Source organism: Pipistrellus hanaki, assembly GCF_964339955.1.
Source record: "Pipistrellus hanaki genome assembly, chromosome: 7".
NCBI lineage: Eukaryota > Metazoa > Chordata > Mammalia > Chiroptera > Vespertilionidae > Pipistrellus > Pipistrellus hanaki.
The window spans coordinates 15,312,952-15,329,514 of record NC_140509.1 but is presented as its reverse complement, the minus strand read 5'-3'; the positions used below and the strand labels follow the sequence as shown (position 1 = coordinate 15,329,514).

General features: G+C 41.8%; 1 protein-coding gene across 5 annotated transcripts in view; it reads left to right on the top strand.

Annotated features, from left to right (window-relative positions):
* ADGRF5 (adhesion G protein-coupled receptor F5) overlaps nt 1-16,563 on the top strand; it is a 101,192-nt gene that overhangs the window by 33,234 nt on the left and 51,395 nt on the right. For all 5 annotated transcript variants that reach the window (XM_084889827.1, XM_084889824.1, XM_084889826.1 and 2 more), the window contains exon 2: nt 13,247-13,372. In XM_084889827.1, the coding sequence (XP_084745953.1) occupies nt 13,271-13,372 (102 nt within the window). In that variant the 5' untranslated portion in view covers nt 13,247-13,270. The remainder of the gene's footprint in view (nt 1-13,246; nt 13,373-16,563) is intronic.

The window sequence follows — 16,563 nt, the reverse complement described above, 5'->3', positions numbered from 1 at the left end:
AACCCAACTGTTTGGCTTTGGTCAGCGATAGGAGAATAAAAATCAGGTGGGACAGAGAATTAAAGTGATAGAATTCTGGCAGCTTTGTAGCAACACGGACTCCAGTTTTGCTGGGAATCTGTAACTAGATCAAGCTATTGTGTGGTCCAGGTTTGAGCCAATGTTAACACCTGCTATCTAGTCGTATCTCTGCAGAAGCCTAACCCCCACCCCACCTCACCCGCCAAAAAGAACAATGACCCAACACCTCCCAGGAGCAACTGAATCAGAATCTCTGGGGAGAGGGCATGGACATGGGAATGGAATTATTATGTATTTTGCTCTCTGAAGCGATTCATTTACGCAGCTAGGGTTGAGAATCCCTGAGTCCTAACTGTGGGAGAGAAAATGGTTAACCTGGGCAGCAAAAACAATCCCCGTTCCTGTGCCTGCAAGTTGGGCCAGAAGTGCCCACCACTGAGATCATCATGGAGAGCAGTGGCTCTCAACCTTTCTAATGCCGAGGCCCTTTAATAGAGTTCCCCATGTTGTGGTGACCCACAATCATAAAATTATTTTCGTTGCTACCTCATAACTGTAATTTTGCTACTGTTATGAATCATAATGTAAATATCTGTGTTTTCCGATGGTCTTAGGCTCTACAGCAGTGGTTCTCAATCTGTGGTTGGGGTCACCACAACATGAGGAACTGTATTAAAGGGTCGTGGCATTTGAAAAGTTGAGAACCACTGATGTAGAGGATTCTGCTGCTGAGAGCGAGGAGTTCACAGCTGCCTATGAGAGTTTCCCAGCTCCCGGCCAGCGCCCTGCCTTTCGCGTTTAGATTGAAACAGCCCCCCCCCCCCCCCCCCCCCGCACCCCCGGACTTCACTGCAGATACTGTGGCTCCTGTGACTTGCAGATTTTACAAAATCAGATGAAATGTTCTAGGTAAACAGGATGTGCTCTCCCAGGGCCAAGTGACCGTGGGAGGTTATAGATTTTACGCAGTGTTGCTTTAACACGTTTTGTCCTGATTCCAAGAAAAAGGGGAAAAGAAATACTAATTATGCTTTGCTGATCTGCCACTTTCTCTATTGACCTAAATATGGATAGTCAATAAATCAGGGCTGCTTTGGAGTCATAAAATGTGGCCCTAGAACCTCTCCACCCTGACATTTCTTTATATAATTTAAGTTCATTAGTGTAATTGTTGCCTCTCCTACAAAGGCACTGGGAGGTCCCTCTCGGCTTCTCTGAGTCCTCCTAACCCCCCATGCCTGTGAGTTTGGGCATAGATTCTGCAAGAAAGGCTTGTTGGGTGAAAAGTATGTGTTGGCCATGGGTACATTGTGAATTCACGAGTTTGTTACCAGCTCAGCATTTCAGCCCATATTGTATGACTCTGGTTGTGATGGTTAAAATAATTAGAACATTGCCTATTTCTTAAAGGTAATACAACACTAAAAATTTTTAAATCACAGCATAGTGCAGGAATCTCCATAGGAGAGACTTGCTATCAAATTAAAAAGACAAACGATCCTTTCCTTTAAGCTTATACTCTTAATGGGAGGAAAGGCTCAGGCATTGGAAAATTTCGTAACAGGCAATAATTACTGAGTGTGCTCAGTGTTCAGTGCTCTATAAAGATTAACTCATTTAGTTGTTCCAATCATCTTATACCTCAGCTGCTATTCTAATCCCTGTTTTTTTTAGAGGAGGGTACACAATTCTAAGTAAAGTGCCTGAGACACACACAGCTAGCAAGTAGGAGAATCAGGGATCTAGCTCAGACAGTCTGACTTCAGTCCATGCACTCATTACCATGCTGAGCTGGAAATCCACAACAATTCTGTAGAAAGACCTGAAAGACAGGGGCAGAGGAGTATCTGAGGAGGGAAACACAGTATATTCTGGAGAAAGATGTATCGCTGGGAAAGAAAAGAGGCAGCATGCTCTAAAGGTGAGGAGTTCAGACTTTGGCAGCAGACTCAACTACCTACTGTGAGACCTGCATATGTTCTTTCATTTACCCAAACCTCAGTGTCTTCACCTGTAAAGTGGGGATAATGTAGCTCTAACAATAAAGGGTTGGAAGAAATAAATGAGCTTAGTGTGTCCACTGTGCTGAGCCTAATGCTTGGGCTTGATAAATGATAGTAATCATTGTTACGATGTAAGGTAAGACTGAAAAAGGAAAGAGTAGTATAGAAGAAGCTGAGAGATAGCAATCCACTCAACCAGTAGTTATTATTAATATGTATGGTATATTTTACAAAGGAAGGTACACTATAAGCTTGTAAGCAAGTCAGCCTGCCCTGTATCCAAGTGCTATGTAGGAAGATGTGGCCCATCTGGGTTTACACGAGGTTGTAGTGATCATGTTTGCCAGGTGAATTGGCTCAAATATTCTCTGGGCATTTGAGATGTAATGTAGTATAGTAGCAATCTATGAAAAATAGTGCTGTACACAAATTAATCAGCCTGTGCTATGATCGGTTATAGGGCAGAGAAGAAAGGAGGGAGGGGGCCCATTGAGGAGATTCCTGCAGTCATCCAGGTGTGAGATGACAATGACCAAACCAGTGTTGTGGCCGAGGAAAAGCAAACATCAGCAGTGAGTCATGAACAGGACTTAGTGACTGGTTGACTTAGTGCCCCCACTCGTGCCCTCAATTCTTGTGTCTAAGGACACCTGTGGGGGTTGTGAGCCAGGAAACTGGGAAGAAGTCAGCCGTTGGTAAATCTGAGCAGGGTGGGTTAGCAGACAGCACTGGGAGAGAAGGGAGCATGTTCAATGTTAAATGAGTTGAATTTAGACTTAGTTGGAAATAGCATAGTTGGAGAGAAGCTCCTATTATTTAGCAAAGAGATCCGGGTGGCAATACAGTTTTGGGAATTGTCACATAAGTTGTTAATTAAAACAGTGGTAATGGGCAATGTTCCTAAGAGAAAGGGTATCCCGAGAAATAAGCCCCGGATCCAGGAGAGGTTTCGGTAGGTTCACAGTGAAGCACTGAAAGAATGAGGAGGACAGAATTACAGAAGGTGGAGGGAAAGGAGCAAAAAGTGGAGTGATGAGACTCAGGAGAGGAAAAGAGGTCACTGGGAAGGAGGAGGTGCTACTTGGTATCAGAAACCAATAAGAAACCAAGGAATAGGAGGACTAGTGAAGAGTGCTATTGGGTTTGTCTTTATAAAATACTCTCATAATGAAGTGAAAACTAAAGTGAGGATGTCCAGATGAAGGAAATCATGGAATGGCCATGACTTCTCAGAGTACTTCTTTCATTTTGAGTAGTGCACACACATCAATCTTAAAGTCAAACAAAATCCCTAAGAGCAAAATGAAAATTTCAGAGACATTAAGTCAGTGGTCAAGGATACCAACTCCTGGTCTCGAGGCGTGGAGTGGAAGAGGGCTGTGAAAGGAAGAAACAGAGAGCTAAGATGGCCCTACTAATTATTAAACAATTGGGATATTTTAAACCATGCAGTAACTCCTGCCCTGAGCCTGGAGGATTCCCTCCACACTTCCTTTTGGGACACCATGGACCTTCCCACAGACCTCTCCACTGTCTAGCCCCAGGCCTCTGCTCCTGCACAAAGACAGCTCTGATTGGTCCATTATGATTATTGTGAAAATACTCCAGTGTTATTTTGAATCTCATCTAATGAAGAACCACCAAACTGTAGGGCTTGGCCTCACACCCAAGCCCTCTGATGCTCTTTGCAGCACTGCAGCCAGCCATAGGCTCCCCACCGTGGCAACTGGAACGCACCCCAGCATTGTTTGACCGGGGCTGAGGGAGACCCCTCCGTGGTAAATGAAAGTAGCAAGACACATGAGATAAGATCACAGTAAGGAACTCAGTGTTTTCATAAAGATGGCAATCTCTGCTTAAAGGTTAAAATCTTCCAGAGATTTACAACAAGGACAGAAGGATAAAAGGTTATCAAGGCTGCACACATGTGTGGTGTGTTTTGGAAAACTTGACCCCATTGTGTACAAACAAATGTCCCTCTGTAATCTGATAGCACTGAGCCACCCAACACAATGCTGCTGCAGGACCTTATTTCAAGGCAAAGGAAAATGAAACAGAAAAAACATTTCAAGGAAGGTCTTTAATTGGTATTGTGTTTCGGGTTTGTGTTAAATAAATGTTTAGCTTATAGTTCTGCATGTGTGAGGGATGAATCATCTAATTCAATAAGGTCCGCAAAGATAAGTCTATTACCTCTGTGGTTGAAAATACAGAGCTATGAAGGCAGGCTCTTAAAGCTATACTTGAGCATTTTTCATCTTTACCTCTACAATTCAGAAGGGTGGCTACTGATGACACTCTGTCCTTATTGCAACCCTATGCCTCATGGAGATGAGCAAAGAATAATAATCACCCCAAAATTTGCAATGAAAATCCTCTTGAAATTTGGTATTACCATCCATCATCGAGAGAAACTCTGCTTTAAATTATCCTCTAGTAGTAGAATGGTATATATGCATATCTATTTGCAATTTATCCACTAATCTCTATTTTGATTCAGAAATACCTGTTTAAAACATAACCACAGGTATACATTTATACCTTTGAACATAGGGAAATATGCCTTTGGCTTGTTTCAAAGAATATAATAACTTGTCTAGATAACCAGCCACAGGCCAAGGTTTAGTAAGAGGAACGGCTTCTTTTGATATTGTCCTAGTATGCAATGCAGTTAGTTCTTCTCTAAAAGGAAAGCCATGTGTATAATGTGTGGCATCAAGGTTAAACAGCTTATACCTGGGATGAGCCTCACTCTTTCTCTCTTCCACATTGCAACCAGATTTCTTGAGTTTTATGTGCTCATCACCTTCAAATTCTCACCTCCTACACTCTGCAACTTTTCCCAAATAATGTCCTCCCCCGTCACCCTAATGAGATCCCTCTTACTAAACATAGTATATTTCCAAATCCAATGGGAACTCTCAGTCCTCCCCTTAGCAGACCTCTCAGCACTGTCAGACATAGTCTACCACACTCTGGTCCTTGAAAACTTGCCCTTCCCTGGTTCCAGCCTTTCTTCTAGCCTTGTTTCCCTCCAGCCTCTCTGGGCTCTCATTCCCAAACATCCTGACTCAATCATCTTCCTTGAACAGACCTTTGATGATTGAAATTCTGTGGGCCTTGGTTGTAGGTCTTCTTCTCTGTTCTTTCTCTGTCTTCCTAATCAATCTTACCAACTCCTGTGATTACAAGTACAAGGCTTGTCTGCCTCGCTTCTGCTCACCTCACCAGTCTGATCTCATACCCCGCTCTGCTTCCTTTTGAAATCCTACCCACTCTGACCTGCTTACAGCAACTTGATTGTGCCATGTGTTTTCCCACTGCAGGGCCTTTGCACATGATCTTCTTTCTGCCTGGAATCTTCTCCCTCTTCTCCCTCCAACCACTCGTTTTGTTTTTAGCTCACTCCAACTCCTGTTTCAGATTTCAGCTCAATTAAATACTTCCTCTGGGATACTTCCACAAGTTCCCAAGGCTGTGTCATATTCTTCTCTTAATAGGATTGTTAGACAGTTAAGCACAGTGGTTAAAATGATGGCCTCTAGAGTTAAAATTCCAAGGTTCAAATTCTGGCTTTGCCCCTTACCAGCTGTGCAATTTAGGGAAGTTAACCACTCCGTGGCTCAGTTAATTTGACATCATATTATAAATTAGATATTATCCTACAATCACTTCTAGGAATTGTTGTGAGAATTAAAAATGTTGCCCTAGCTAGTTTGGCTCAGTTGATAGAGCATCAGCCTATGGACTAAAGGTTCCCACGTTCAATTCTGGTCTAGGGCACATGCCCGGATTGTGGGCTCAGTCCTCAGTGATGTTGTGTAGGAGGTAGCTGATCAATGATTCTCATCATTGATGTTTTTATCTCTCTCTCCCTCTCCCTTCCTCTCTGAAATCATAAAAGATGTATATATATTTTTTATAATTTCACACAGTCAGTGCTCTGATCAGTGTCTGGTACATAGTGAATGCTAAGCAAATATTAGTATTATGATTATCTTTCTTGGTAGCACTTTCACAATCATAATTACACAATAAACTGAGTAATCTATAGTGTGGCTCTCTGGTCTTTAATAAAGCTCATCTACTTAATTAGACTAAGTTTCATGGGGACAGGGACCATTCTCTTGTTTTCTGCTGTTCTCCATGAACTTAGCAAAGCAACTTGGCACTTAGTAGGATTTTATAAATGTTTGTCCAGTGAATACTTGGGTGAGCGGATACATAGACTTGCTTCATATAATACTTTACAACAATAAATATAATGTGAGGAGGAAGGGTGAGAGCCTAGATAAAGTGGGTGCTTCGAGGAAGTGGGTACTGTTTATAGCTGAGCAGATGATGGGATTTATTGCATGGACATTAAAGAGTGGATAGAATTTGAGTATGCAGTGATTATTCTGGGGCTATGGAGCAGGGAAAGGTGGAGATTAACAAATCATGTAAATTATTTTGTTTTTGCCAAACACTGAGAAATACTTTTACAATAATAATTACTACCCCCCACTGTGACCCAAATTAATTCTCAAGTATTAGTTTTTGTAATTTTACTTTGCATGAACACTTGAACATTTCTTGCATTATTTTATATTATGGAAAAACAACCTGCTTCAGTAATTAAAATATGATAGGTGCTTTTTAAACATACCAGCTCTGAAAAATAAAATTCAGGCCATGGAGGGCCTTGATATGAGTGAAAGTGATTTTCTTTATTCTGAAGGCAATGGGGAGACAAATAGAAGGTAAAAGGAGATCTGGAAAATCAACCTTGTGCTCTTGTAGACAATAGGGCAGAGAGGAAAGGAATGGAAGCCATTGCAATGGTGTGCATGATAGGCAGTGAGGACCTGGACTGTGTAGTCAGAGGTAGGTTGTCAAAGGTGGTTGGATAAATATAACAGTTATGATTAGCTAAGTTCAGAAGCCTAAGTGAGGTTACACTAGTTTTGAAAAATTATAATTTTGGACTCTTTGAACAGTAATAGGGCCTTCAGAGGCCAACTCTTACATCCCAATTTTGAAATCACTGAGTGCAGTCAACTCCCTGAATTTGCAAGTAACAAAACAGAGAGGTAAAGTGACTTGCCCTAAGTCATACAGTAAGTTAGTGGCAAAATGGGGCTAGAACTCATGTTTCCAGTTGCCTGGTCTAGTGTTCATATAGAGAAAGTTTTCCATTTATTCTTATTGCTATCCCACCAGGAAGATCTCATAGCCCAAATGGTACCTGTCCCCAGTAGTATAGACTGCTTGCTTTTTAATTTTGCCACTACCACATCTCAGCTATGTGGCCTTGTAGAGTTATTCTTCCTTCCAACCTTCCATTTCCATATCTGAATAGTAGTGATGATTTAGTGGTACCATAGGATCACTGACAGGGTTAAATGATATAAGCCTTGGAGAGAGCTGAGCACCATGCCTGGAGCATAGTGAGCTCCCAGTAAATGACAGGGATCATCATCATCAATAACAATTACTATCCACAATCCTATTATAAATAGCTTGCCTGACTCCATAATAATAGTATTGTCTGGAATTTTAAGAATCCTTGATTGATCTCTTGAGTCCTGACTGATTCAACCCCCAGTTGCATTTGAGACACAACGATCTTGCTAGGCCTTAGTTTTCTCATCTCAAAAACTAAAGTGTGTGTGTCAGGGGGTTGGGAAGCTTGAACTAGAGATGAATTCTAATTTGTCTTCCAATTCTGATGGTTTTTATGCTCTGACCAGACATACCAAGAATACATTCTTCAATTTTCATAAAACATATTCAGAATAAACAATAAATGTTAAGCAACAGACCAGAGTAAGTGACTGTGGTCACTCCAAAGCTCACCAAACATCTCCCTAGCCCCCTGTTTAGCATTTTTAAAAATTAAAAGAGGTAATTTAAAAAAATTCTATGAGTATGCTAGACTGTGAGAAATTAATTTTCACACCATTCTGGATCTTAGAATTCTAAAATCAAGGTGTTGGCAGGATTGATTTCTTCAGAGGCCTCTCTCCTTGGCTCATAGATGGCCATCTTCCTCTGGTGTTTTCACATGGTCCTTCTGTGTTTATCTGTATCTTAATCTCCTCTTATAAGGTCACTAGTCATATTGGATTAGGGTCCACCCTAATGACCTCATTTTAGTTAATTACCTTTTTAAAGACCCTGTCTCTAAAGAAGGTCACATTTTGGGGCATAAGGATTTAGGATTTCATCACATCAATTTTGGAGAGACACAACTCAGCCCATATCAAATTTCAACTATGACCAAGCCCTTTTGTGCTTCCTGGGCATGATCGTTAATCTTTATGACAATTATGCAAAATGGGTACTGTGACCCTTGTTATTCACATCAGGAAACTCTCATCATTCAAGCCAGGAAACTGAAGCTCAGTGGGGTTAAATGCCTGGACCCTAGTTTATTAAGTGGTGGAGCTGAAATCAGAACACAAGCCTGTTTGGCGTCAAAGCTGCTGTTCTTTCCAGTACAGGAAGGAGGGAATAACTTGAGCCCAAGACCATCAAATTCATCCTCTTTCCAAGTTAGAGCTGCAATTGCTCTGCTCAGGAGAACAATGTCCTCCTGAGGACCACACTGAGCCCATGTCACAAGCTACTCAAGGGAACTTGCACAAGTGGCTCACAAGTCTGCTAAGCACCACCCTTTGGGCTGTTTTGTTCCCTTTGAAACAGAGCTGTTTCTGCTTCTGCTGCTCCTTTTCTGCCTGAAATTCTTTCTTTCTCCATTAGACATTGAAGTATTGCCCATCCTTCAGGATCTGGCTAGTGACCCTGGTCACTCCAAAGCTCATCCAAGGTCCCCCTATCCTCAATTCCTGTCTTGTTTATCACGTGCACATTACAAATCATTTTGGCCAAAGGCCAACTTGGGGGCGCATCTGACTCTGCTACCTCCTAGCTATGTGGCCCAGGTAGGTTCTGTAACCTGTCTGGGTCTTTAATATTTTCTCATCTCTGGATTAGGATTAAAATGCCTACCTCACAGAGTTATTGGGAGAGATAAATAAATGAGTTGACATATTTATTGTACTTAGCTCTGTGCCTGATATATAGTAGGCATTTAATAAAAATGTGTCTTTCAAGCTTGCTTCCTTTTAGTTTATATTTCTTTAACCATATTTTTCATGTCTTCCCAAGATTAAGAGCTTCTCAGGGGCAAGGACCCGGAGTCATTTCAATTTGTGAATGCATAGCATAATTTTGGGCCAATAAAAAGTAGCCTGTATTCGTTGGTCCAGAAGTGCCAAACACATTTGACACTATTTGAGATATAGAAGACAAGCTCACAAAAGAGGATTTCAGGCAGAGAGCAGCATAAGCAGAGGCAGCCATCTCCATTTCAAAGGGAACAAAGCAGCCCAAAGGGTGATGGTTACCAGTCCCATGAGCCACTGGTGGCTTCTGTTATATATCTCATATAGTTTGTTGGATTGCATCAAAACTGTTATGTGGATCACCTCTGAGTCCATACTCCCATTCATCCATCCATTCATCCACTGCTAATTGACTGCCTCTTAAATGCATCCCCCTGAAGATTCTGTTTCTACATAGTTTCTTTAGTAGAGGGAGAGCTATAGGTTGGTGATGGGAAGGACCAGGGGATGGTGATGGGAAGAGACACCAACTCTCAGCTCCCATCCCCCAGAAATTCTGATTTAATTGCTCTGGGATAATATTGAAACAAACAAAAGAAGAAACACCCTAAGTATTGGTTCTAATGCACAGCCAGGGATAAAAACCACTGAAGCAGATGCTACACAAATAGTCCAGGAAACTTCCTTCTATGGTGGTGGTACCTGGCAAAGCTCTAGGAGTGTCCGTGTGCTGGCCTGGAGCTAGGAGCAGAGCCCTGGGCTGAAGGAAGAGGGAGGCACCAGGCAGAGGCTGATCAAACATGGGCTCTCTTTCACCTCTTACCTACCTAGTTCCCAAGAGGAGAGTAACTAGATTGGACTCCCCAGGGAGAGGGGCCAAGGACTGCAGGAGAGCCCGAAAGGCAGAGCTGTGTAAAGCTTAGGAAATAAATCATTACCAGGGAGAATCCCACTATTGTCCTATTTATAAATAGCTTGGAGTCACAATTTGATGATGACCTCACAGATGTGATCATTTTGTGAACAGGCTTTGACAAACCCATTTACTCCTCTTCCTACTCCAAGTCTGGGTAGGTCAAGGCTGATGAAGTGTTTCCAAAAGAGCAGTTGATCTTAAGTACTGGCTGTTTCAAAGATTTGGGATAGCTGTTTCCTGGCCTGTTTCAGGCCCAATTCACAATGACAGCTCCTGCAGGAGAATGTCCTTAGAGACTGCTCCAAGGAACCCAGACCCTCATCCTCCCAATGCCGGCTGCTGAGAACCCTGACGACCTATTCCTGGCATCTGATGTCAGGGTGCTTAACTCCCCTCTCCCTAACTCCAAGGACAGGAAAATAGAGTCAGAGGAGGCCAGGAAGTTGGTCATCACCATAGGGTTAGATCATATTTCCCAGTTTTTTCTAAGACACAGCCGGCTCACATAGGTTGGTGAGTTTTAGTACAGAATGTTCAGGATTTATCATTTTAAAAGAGAAAGAAATTGGGGGTGATATCAGATCACTTTCTCTCTCTTGCTGTTCATTTCTGTATCTCTTAGCGGTCATCTGTCCTTAACTCCAGGAATTTGGAATAAACAAGAACCTCTAGGGGATTTATGACTAAGGGAGCGCTACAAAAGACACATTGCCGTGGATGTGGGATAATGCTCTTTACTTTCCACTGGATAAATTTTGATTTTTGCCTCCATTAGCCAAGTGTAAGATTTTCTACTGCCTTTCTCACAGACAAGAATAGCTTTGAGCTGGAGGGTTAGGTAAGACATGTGCATCTTCAGGTTTCCCCCCACATGTCATAGCAATCTCAAAAGCTGACCTGATCTTCAGCCGGTATCACTGTTCTAATTGGTCATGCCCATGATGTACAGGTTGTCACATATTTTGAAATTACCTCTCTCTCAAAGGAGTGGCATTCTCCTTGCAGGTGGCGAACCCCTCACCTGCACAGAGTGACTGATGACTGCACACAGCGGTCATCACTCTTCTGCATCCAGGGAACCCCCCTCCCCATAGTGGGTTCTGCCTACTTCTCTATTTCTATTGACCTGTGATTTTGTTGTCACCAAATACTTCCTTTGAGTAAAGAATGTTGATTTAGTCAAGAGCTGTCCTGGGGAAGGCTGGGGAAGATGGGGACAGTGGACAGTAGTGGATGGTGGCCTATTCAGTAGGACAAGATGTAGCCACTTAGGGACATTATAATTCTTGCTAATTCAATGAAAGGCCAACATTGGAGAATGGTGGAAAGATATAGAGTCAGCGTGGGTCCTTCTAATACCTGAGTCCCTCCATGGGTGTTGCAAATCAAGGGAGGTTCATTAACCATTCGTGTACTAACTCTCATCCCCTGATTTACTGCCTCAGTATGGAACCAGCCAACACTAAGTTGGGGCGTGAAAAACATTAAGTTGCTGCCTACATACTCCATTCATCGTGGCAACGGTTACTATCACCACACTGAACCAGCCTGCCCAATATCTACAGAAACCCACATTCTTTCAATGAGGGAGAAAAAAACCTCAGGTAGAGAACTGACAATGAGTTGCTATGATTTCCCATGAGCAGATGTATCTGATCTCAAATATCTGTTCCTGTAACCCAAATTGCAAAGCATTTCCCCCAAACCATCCAGTTGCAGAATTTTAAAAATGTATTTGATTGTCATGTTTGCCAATTGGGTCAGTTTACCAAGGCCTTATACTTCCCCCTTAAAACTGGGGGAAAGGAAAAGGAGGCAGCTGGCAGCTGGTGATTGAAACACAATTCTCTCCGGCATGTAAGTGTTGGCAGTCATTTCTGTGTTATCTTGGCCACGGCCGCCTGGCACTCTCTGCAGTGCCTGGGCCAAGGACTGCCCTTCCTGATGGTTGCCCTCTGGATTCCACCAGCAGTCAGGGTGAAAACCACAGCAGACTGCGGCCCTGGAGCTCTTCATGGTTTTTAGTTGCCTGTGAGTCTCAGAAAAGTCTGTGAGAGCATTAGAGGTAATTATCTCCCTATGGCAGATTCGGGAACTGAGACTCAGATAACCAACTTATTCGAGGAAACACAGCTAGTTTATAGTAATTCTGGACTTTAATCCCTACCCATTTCTTAGTCTTGTGCTCTTTTCAGAACACATGGGCATAGGAAAGTCAGTAAGGAAAAATTTCCACAAGGTGCTTTCTCCTGGTCCTCAGATCCATGAGGTTTGGGATTCTTCCATCTGATAGTCTACTTTTTAATTGCCATAGTAAGTAATCTGGTCACCTAAAAACTTTGTTTTCATTACCATCATTATAAAAAGATAATTATCAAAAATCAATACATAGACATAGGCCATGGACAATAGTTTGGGGAAGGTCTGGGAGGGGGCAGGCAGGAGTGAGATGAAGGGGGCAGTCACTACTTTTAACAATAAAGATAAATTTAAAAATGATAATAAAATAAAATTATAAGGAAGAGAACAAATAATAAAATAAAAGTAATAGAAAATTTGCAAGGGGCAACAAAAATCAATACACAGGATTGGGCATATTATAATGTTAATATTCTACGCTACATATTACGGGACTATAAAATACAACTTTAATTTGATGGTTTAAGTCTAAGATTTTCCATACTATGAGACATGAAGTCAATTTAATAAAAAATTAAATTAAAAGAAAAAATAAGGATAAACGAGAATTGAAAATATTAGTGTTGCATGTAGCAAAGGTTAAATATTAATCTCTAATCCTTTTGTTCATATATTATGTGTACTGAATCCGAAGGTTAAAATTATTTCATACTATATAGTCTTTTCCTTTTTCTTATTTTCCCTCATTTTTCTTTCTCTTTTCTTGTTTCTTATCTCCCTCTTTCACAATGTATAAAGAAAACTTACCCCAACGTCCGTCACCTTTGTCCTATTTACATGTACCATCGCCCATCCTCCCCAACCCTCATCCTGCCTCACATTTCCTCTCCCAAGGGTCTGGAGCAGAGGCTGTTCTCAAGTGTAGATACCTCAACGCACCTCCTTTCTCTGCTGAAAATGTCCTTTTGTAATGTGACCTTTGAGATAGGGTTTTTAAGTTCTCACCATGTTTTATAAATACCTTGCTCTATCTCTAAACCACCACATTTCCATTTCAGGCAAAGCAACTCAAACTTGAAGAAATGAAACATCCAGGGAGAACCACACTGTGCTTCGTGATCCTTGTGATTTATTCTTTCCAAGTCACAGCGACCTGGAATATAGAACCTACTGTTCATCCTTTGGTGAGTAAATCCATGTCTGCTGTATTTTTCCTTGTCACATTTTTCTGATATCCTGGGAATATCACAGATGGAAATGGCTTTAAAAATTTTTTTAAGATCTTTGAGAAAATGGGGGTAGGAGAGGTAAACCTAAATGGACAGCAGTGTATCTACGCATGGGTGACAACTTGTCTTGCTCTGAAATCCCCCAGTCTTCCCTTTTTAACAAAACTGCCACTACTAGGCCTGAAGCTGTACAAAAAGAGACATCTCCGATGCTAATGGAGATGCTGTGAAAATGACAACGGTGACTGTAAGGCAGATTTTGAGGATTGAAAAGAATGGGTGTTCTCAAAGGATTCATTTTAACTTGAGCATCAGACATTTCAAAAGATATTCATTGTGTGTGATCATCACAGACTGGCATAGCTGAGGGGGCAGAGATATCATCAAGCTTTTTGTGTGACAAATTATCCAGGTAGTTTTGTCTTTAGGAAGTTAATGGGAGTTTTTCTTGACTTAATAATAAGTGCTGTCTTATTATTATTTTTTTCTTTTGGACATTATTGGGTTATTCCTTCCTTAGCTTACTCCATGTATCAGAGACAGAGTAAGTTAGGGGCTATGAATCTTGGGAGATTAATGTAATTCTCTCTGTGTTTCAGCTTCTTCCCCAATAAAACAATGATAATGGTGGCACTAATTTCCTATGACTGCTTGGAGAATTAAATTAATTAATATTTATAAGTTGCCTTAGAATAGTGTCTGACACATATTAAATACTGTAGCACTGTTTTCTATTATTATTTCTCCTACTATAAAGTGTGTTTTTTTCATGTTGATTTTTAAAGAAGCTATTTTAATGCTACTCTATTTAGTCTATCAGCATTGTTATGGCTTTATTGGTTGATTTTAGCATTGGAGATGGCTCTTTTTGCCATGCTTTTAATTCGTTATCCATCCTGTCTTTGTATTGTGTTCACCTGATCTTTGTCCTTTATTTTTTGTTTAACTTTTAATATATCACTTTGCTTTACTAGTTCTTTTATAAACAACATGTGTTTGAGGCTTTTTTCCTCCCATTTAAATCAAATCTGAGTAAACCCTATTTTGATTGTGGTATATAATTTACTCACGTTAATGTCATATTTAAAATGCTTGGTCCTACTTTGAGGATTTTGTTTTATGACTTTATGTACTTCCTCTTTTCTGTTTTCATCATTTCACCTAGGTTTTCTTTGTCTTTTTTTTGTTTTTTTGGTTTTTTTTGTTTATGTCTTTCATGACTTGGGCGGTATACTTTGTGTGCAAGTGTGACCCTGATGATTTTGTGCAGCAGTGTGCACATATATGGTACAGAGGGAGATGCTTACATTTCCTGTGGATTCACAGGGTCAGTGCAGAGCTCTAGTTACCCCAGGCACGGGAGAGCCAAAGGGTGAGGGGATCACAGTCATGGGGTTAGCTTTTCCTCTGCTCCAGGGTCCTAGTGCCCTCCCATTGTGCCAGGTTGGCCCTCATTGCAGAGGCCCTAACAAAGACTCTCCATCTGCCTGGTGGCACAGGCTGTCAGGGCATAAGCCTCTGATCTCCAAGAGCTGCTAGTAGAATTTGAACTTGATCTTCCTGGAAGGTCCCCTCCTTTCAAAAGCCCCTCCCACCCATTTCCCACTAGATCTGCATTCAAGATACAATATCTTCATACAGCCCAAAGACCAAAGACCCCCATAGGAGAAGTACACTTGAGCCCTTCTTATCAGCTTACACCGCTCTAAGCTGCCATCCAGCTTCCATGGCTGGCCTTCTATCATGGTAAATGCATAGTGATGAGCTTTAAAAAAACAATTATAGCTTTTGAAATAAAATTCACCATTTTGACAATTGTTAAGTGTGTAGTTCAGTACTGTTACATATACTCACATGGACATGCAACCAATCTGAAGAACTTTTTCATCTTGCAAAACTAAGATCTATACCTTATACATGGCAGCTCCCCATTGTCCCCTTCCCTCAGCGCCTGGCAACCACTATTCTACTTCCTGTCTATAATTTTGACTATTCTAAGCACTTCCTATAAGTGGAATTGCACAGTATTTGTCTTTTGGTGACTGGCTTATTTCACCTAGCATAATGTCCTAAAAATATATCTATGTGATTACATGCATCAGAATTTCCTTCCTTTCTTAAGACCGAATAATTGATCCACTCCCAACTGTGGCCTCAGCCCTGAATCTGAAGCCCAGCTCAGACCCTCATTAGCTTTGGAAAGAGTCACCTTTCTTTATCTCCCTTAACCTGTTTCCCCCACGTGACATGGGAATAAATAGTATCTCCTTATCAGTGGGTTGGGGGAATTAAATGTCGCACACATGTATGCCTTAGCACAGTGATAAACACAGAGCAAGTACTTAAGATTTAGTAGTTATTTTTACTATTCTAGTACAAATAAACCTGTGTTAATTAATATGCTTGTGTGAGGAGACATTCCAACAGGATCCTGGTTAAGATAATTATTTAATACTATGTCTGAGTGCACGGATTCATGCACATTGAAAGGAAATTAATTCGAAGGTGGCCAGAGGGGCGGGACTGGCCCAGACGGGCCAGACACTCACTGGAGCCAACCTTCCACAGTCCCTCCCTGGCCAGCCACACCTGGGGTGTGCCGTGGCTTAGCTCGAAGGTCGTCTGCTGAGTGAGTGGGGTCCTTCCAGATTGGGATCTCTCGGCCTGGCCTGGGGGGTTAAGGCCAAAACTGGCTCTCCGACATCCCCATGGGGTCCCAGATTGTGAGAGGGTGGTTCTTGGGTGACACACCCTGGAATAGGGTTCCTTCCTCTCTGGTTCTGGGTGTGTCACCCAAGAACCACAGCTGCCAAATCACTGCAGCTCAACAGCTCCTGAGTTGAGTGTCTGCCCCCTGGTGTCAGTGCACATCATAGCTACTGGTCAGACAGTCATATATATATATATATTGAGGCAAAGATCTTAAATCTGGGATTCCAGGTCAAGTCAAAAAGGAGTGAGGAACAGGGCCTTGACAAGGAGAAGAGAGATCTGTCTACAGCAGTGACCTTTGAGGACCCCTTATCATCAGGTTCCATGGGAATTTTCTTTCTACACATAAATTTCATCTCTTATTCCTGAATGACTGTCTACAGTACACCCTCTTCAGGCACTGCCCCACCTCTGGTTGTTTGTGAAGTCATGCG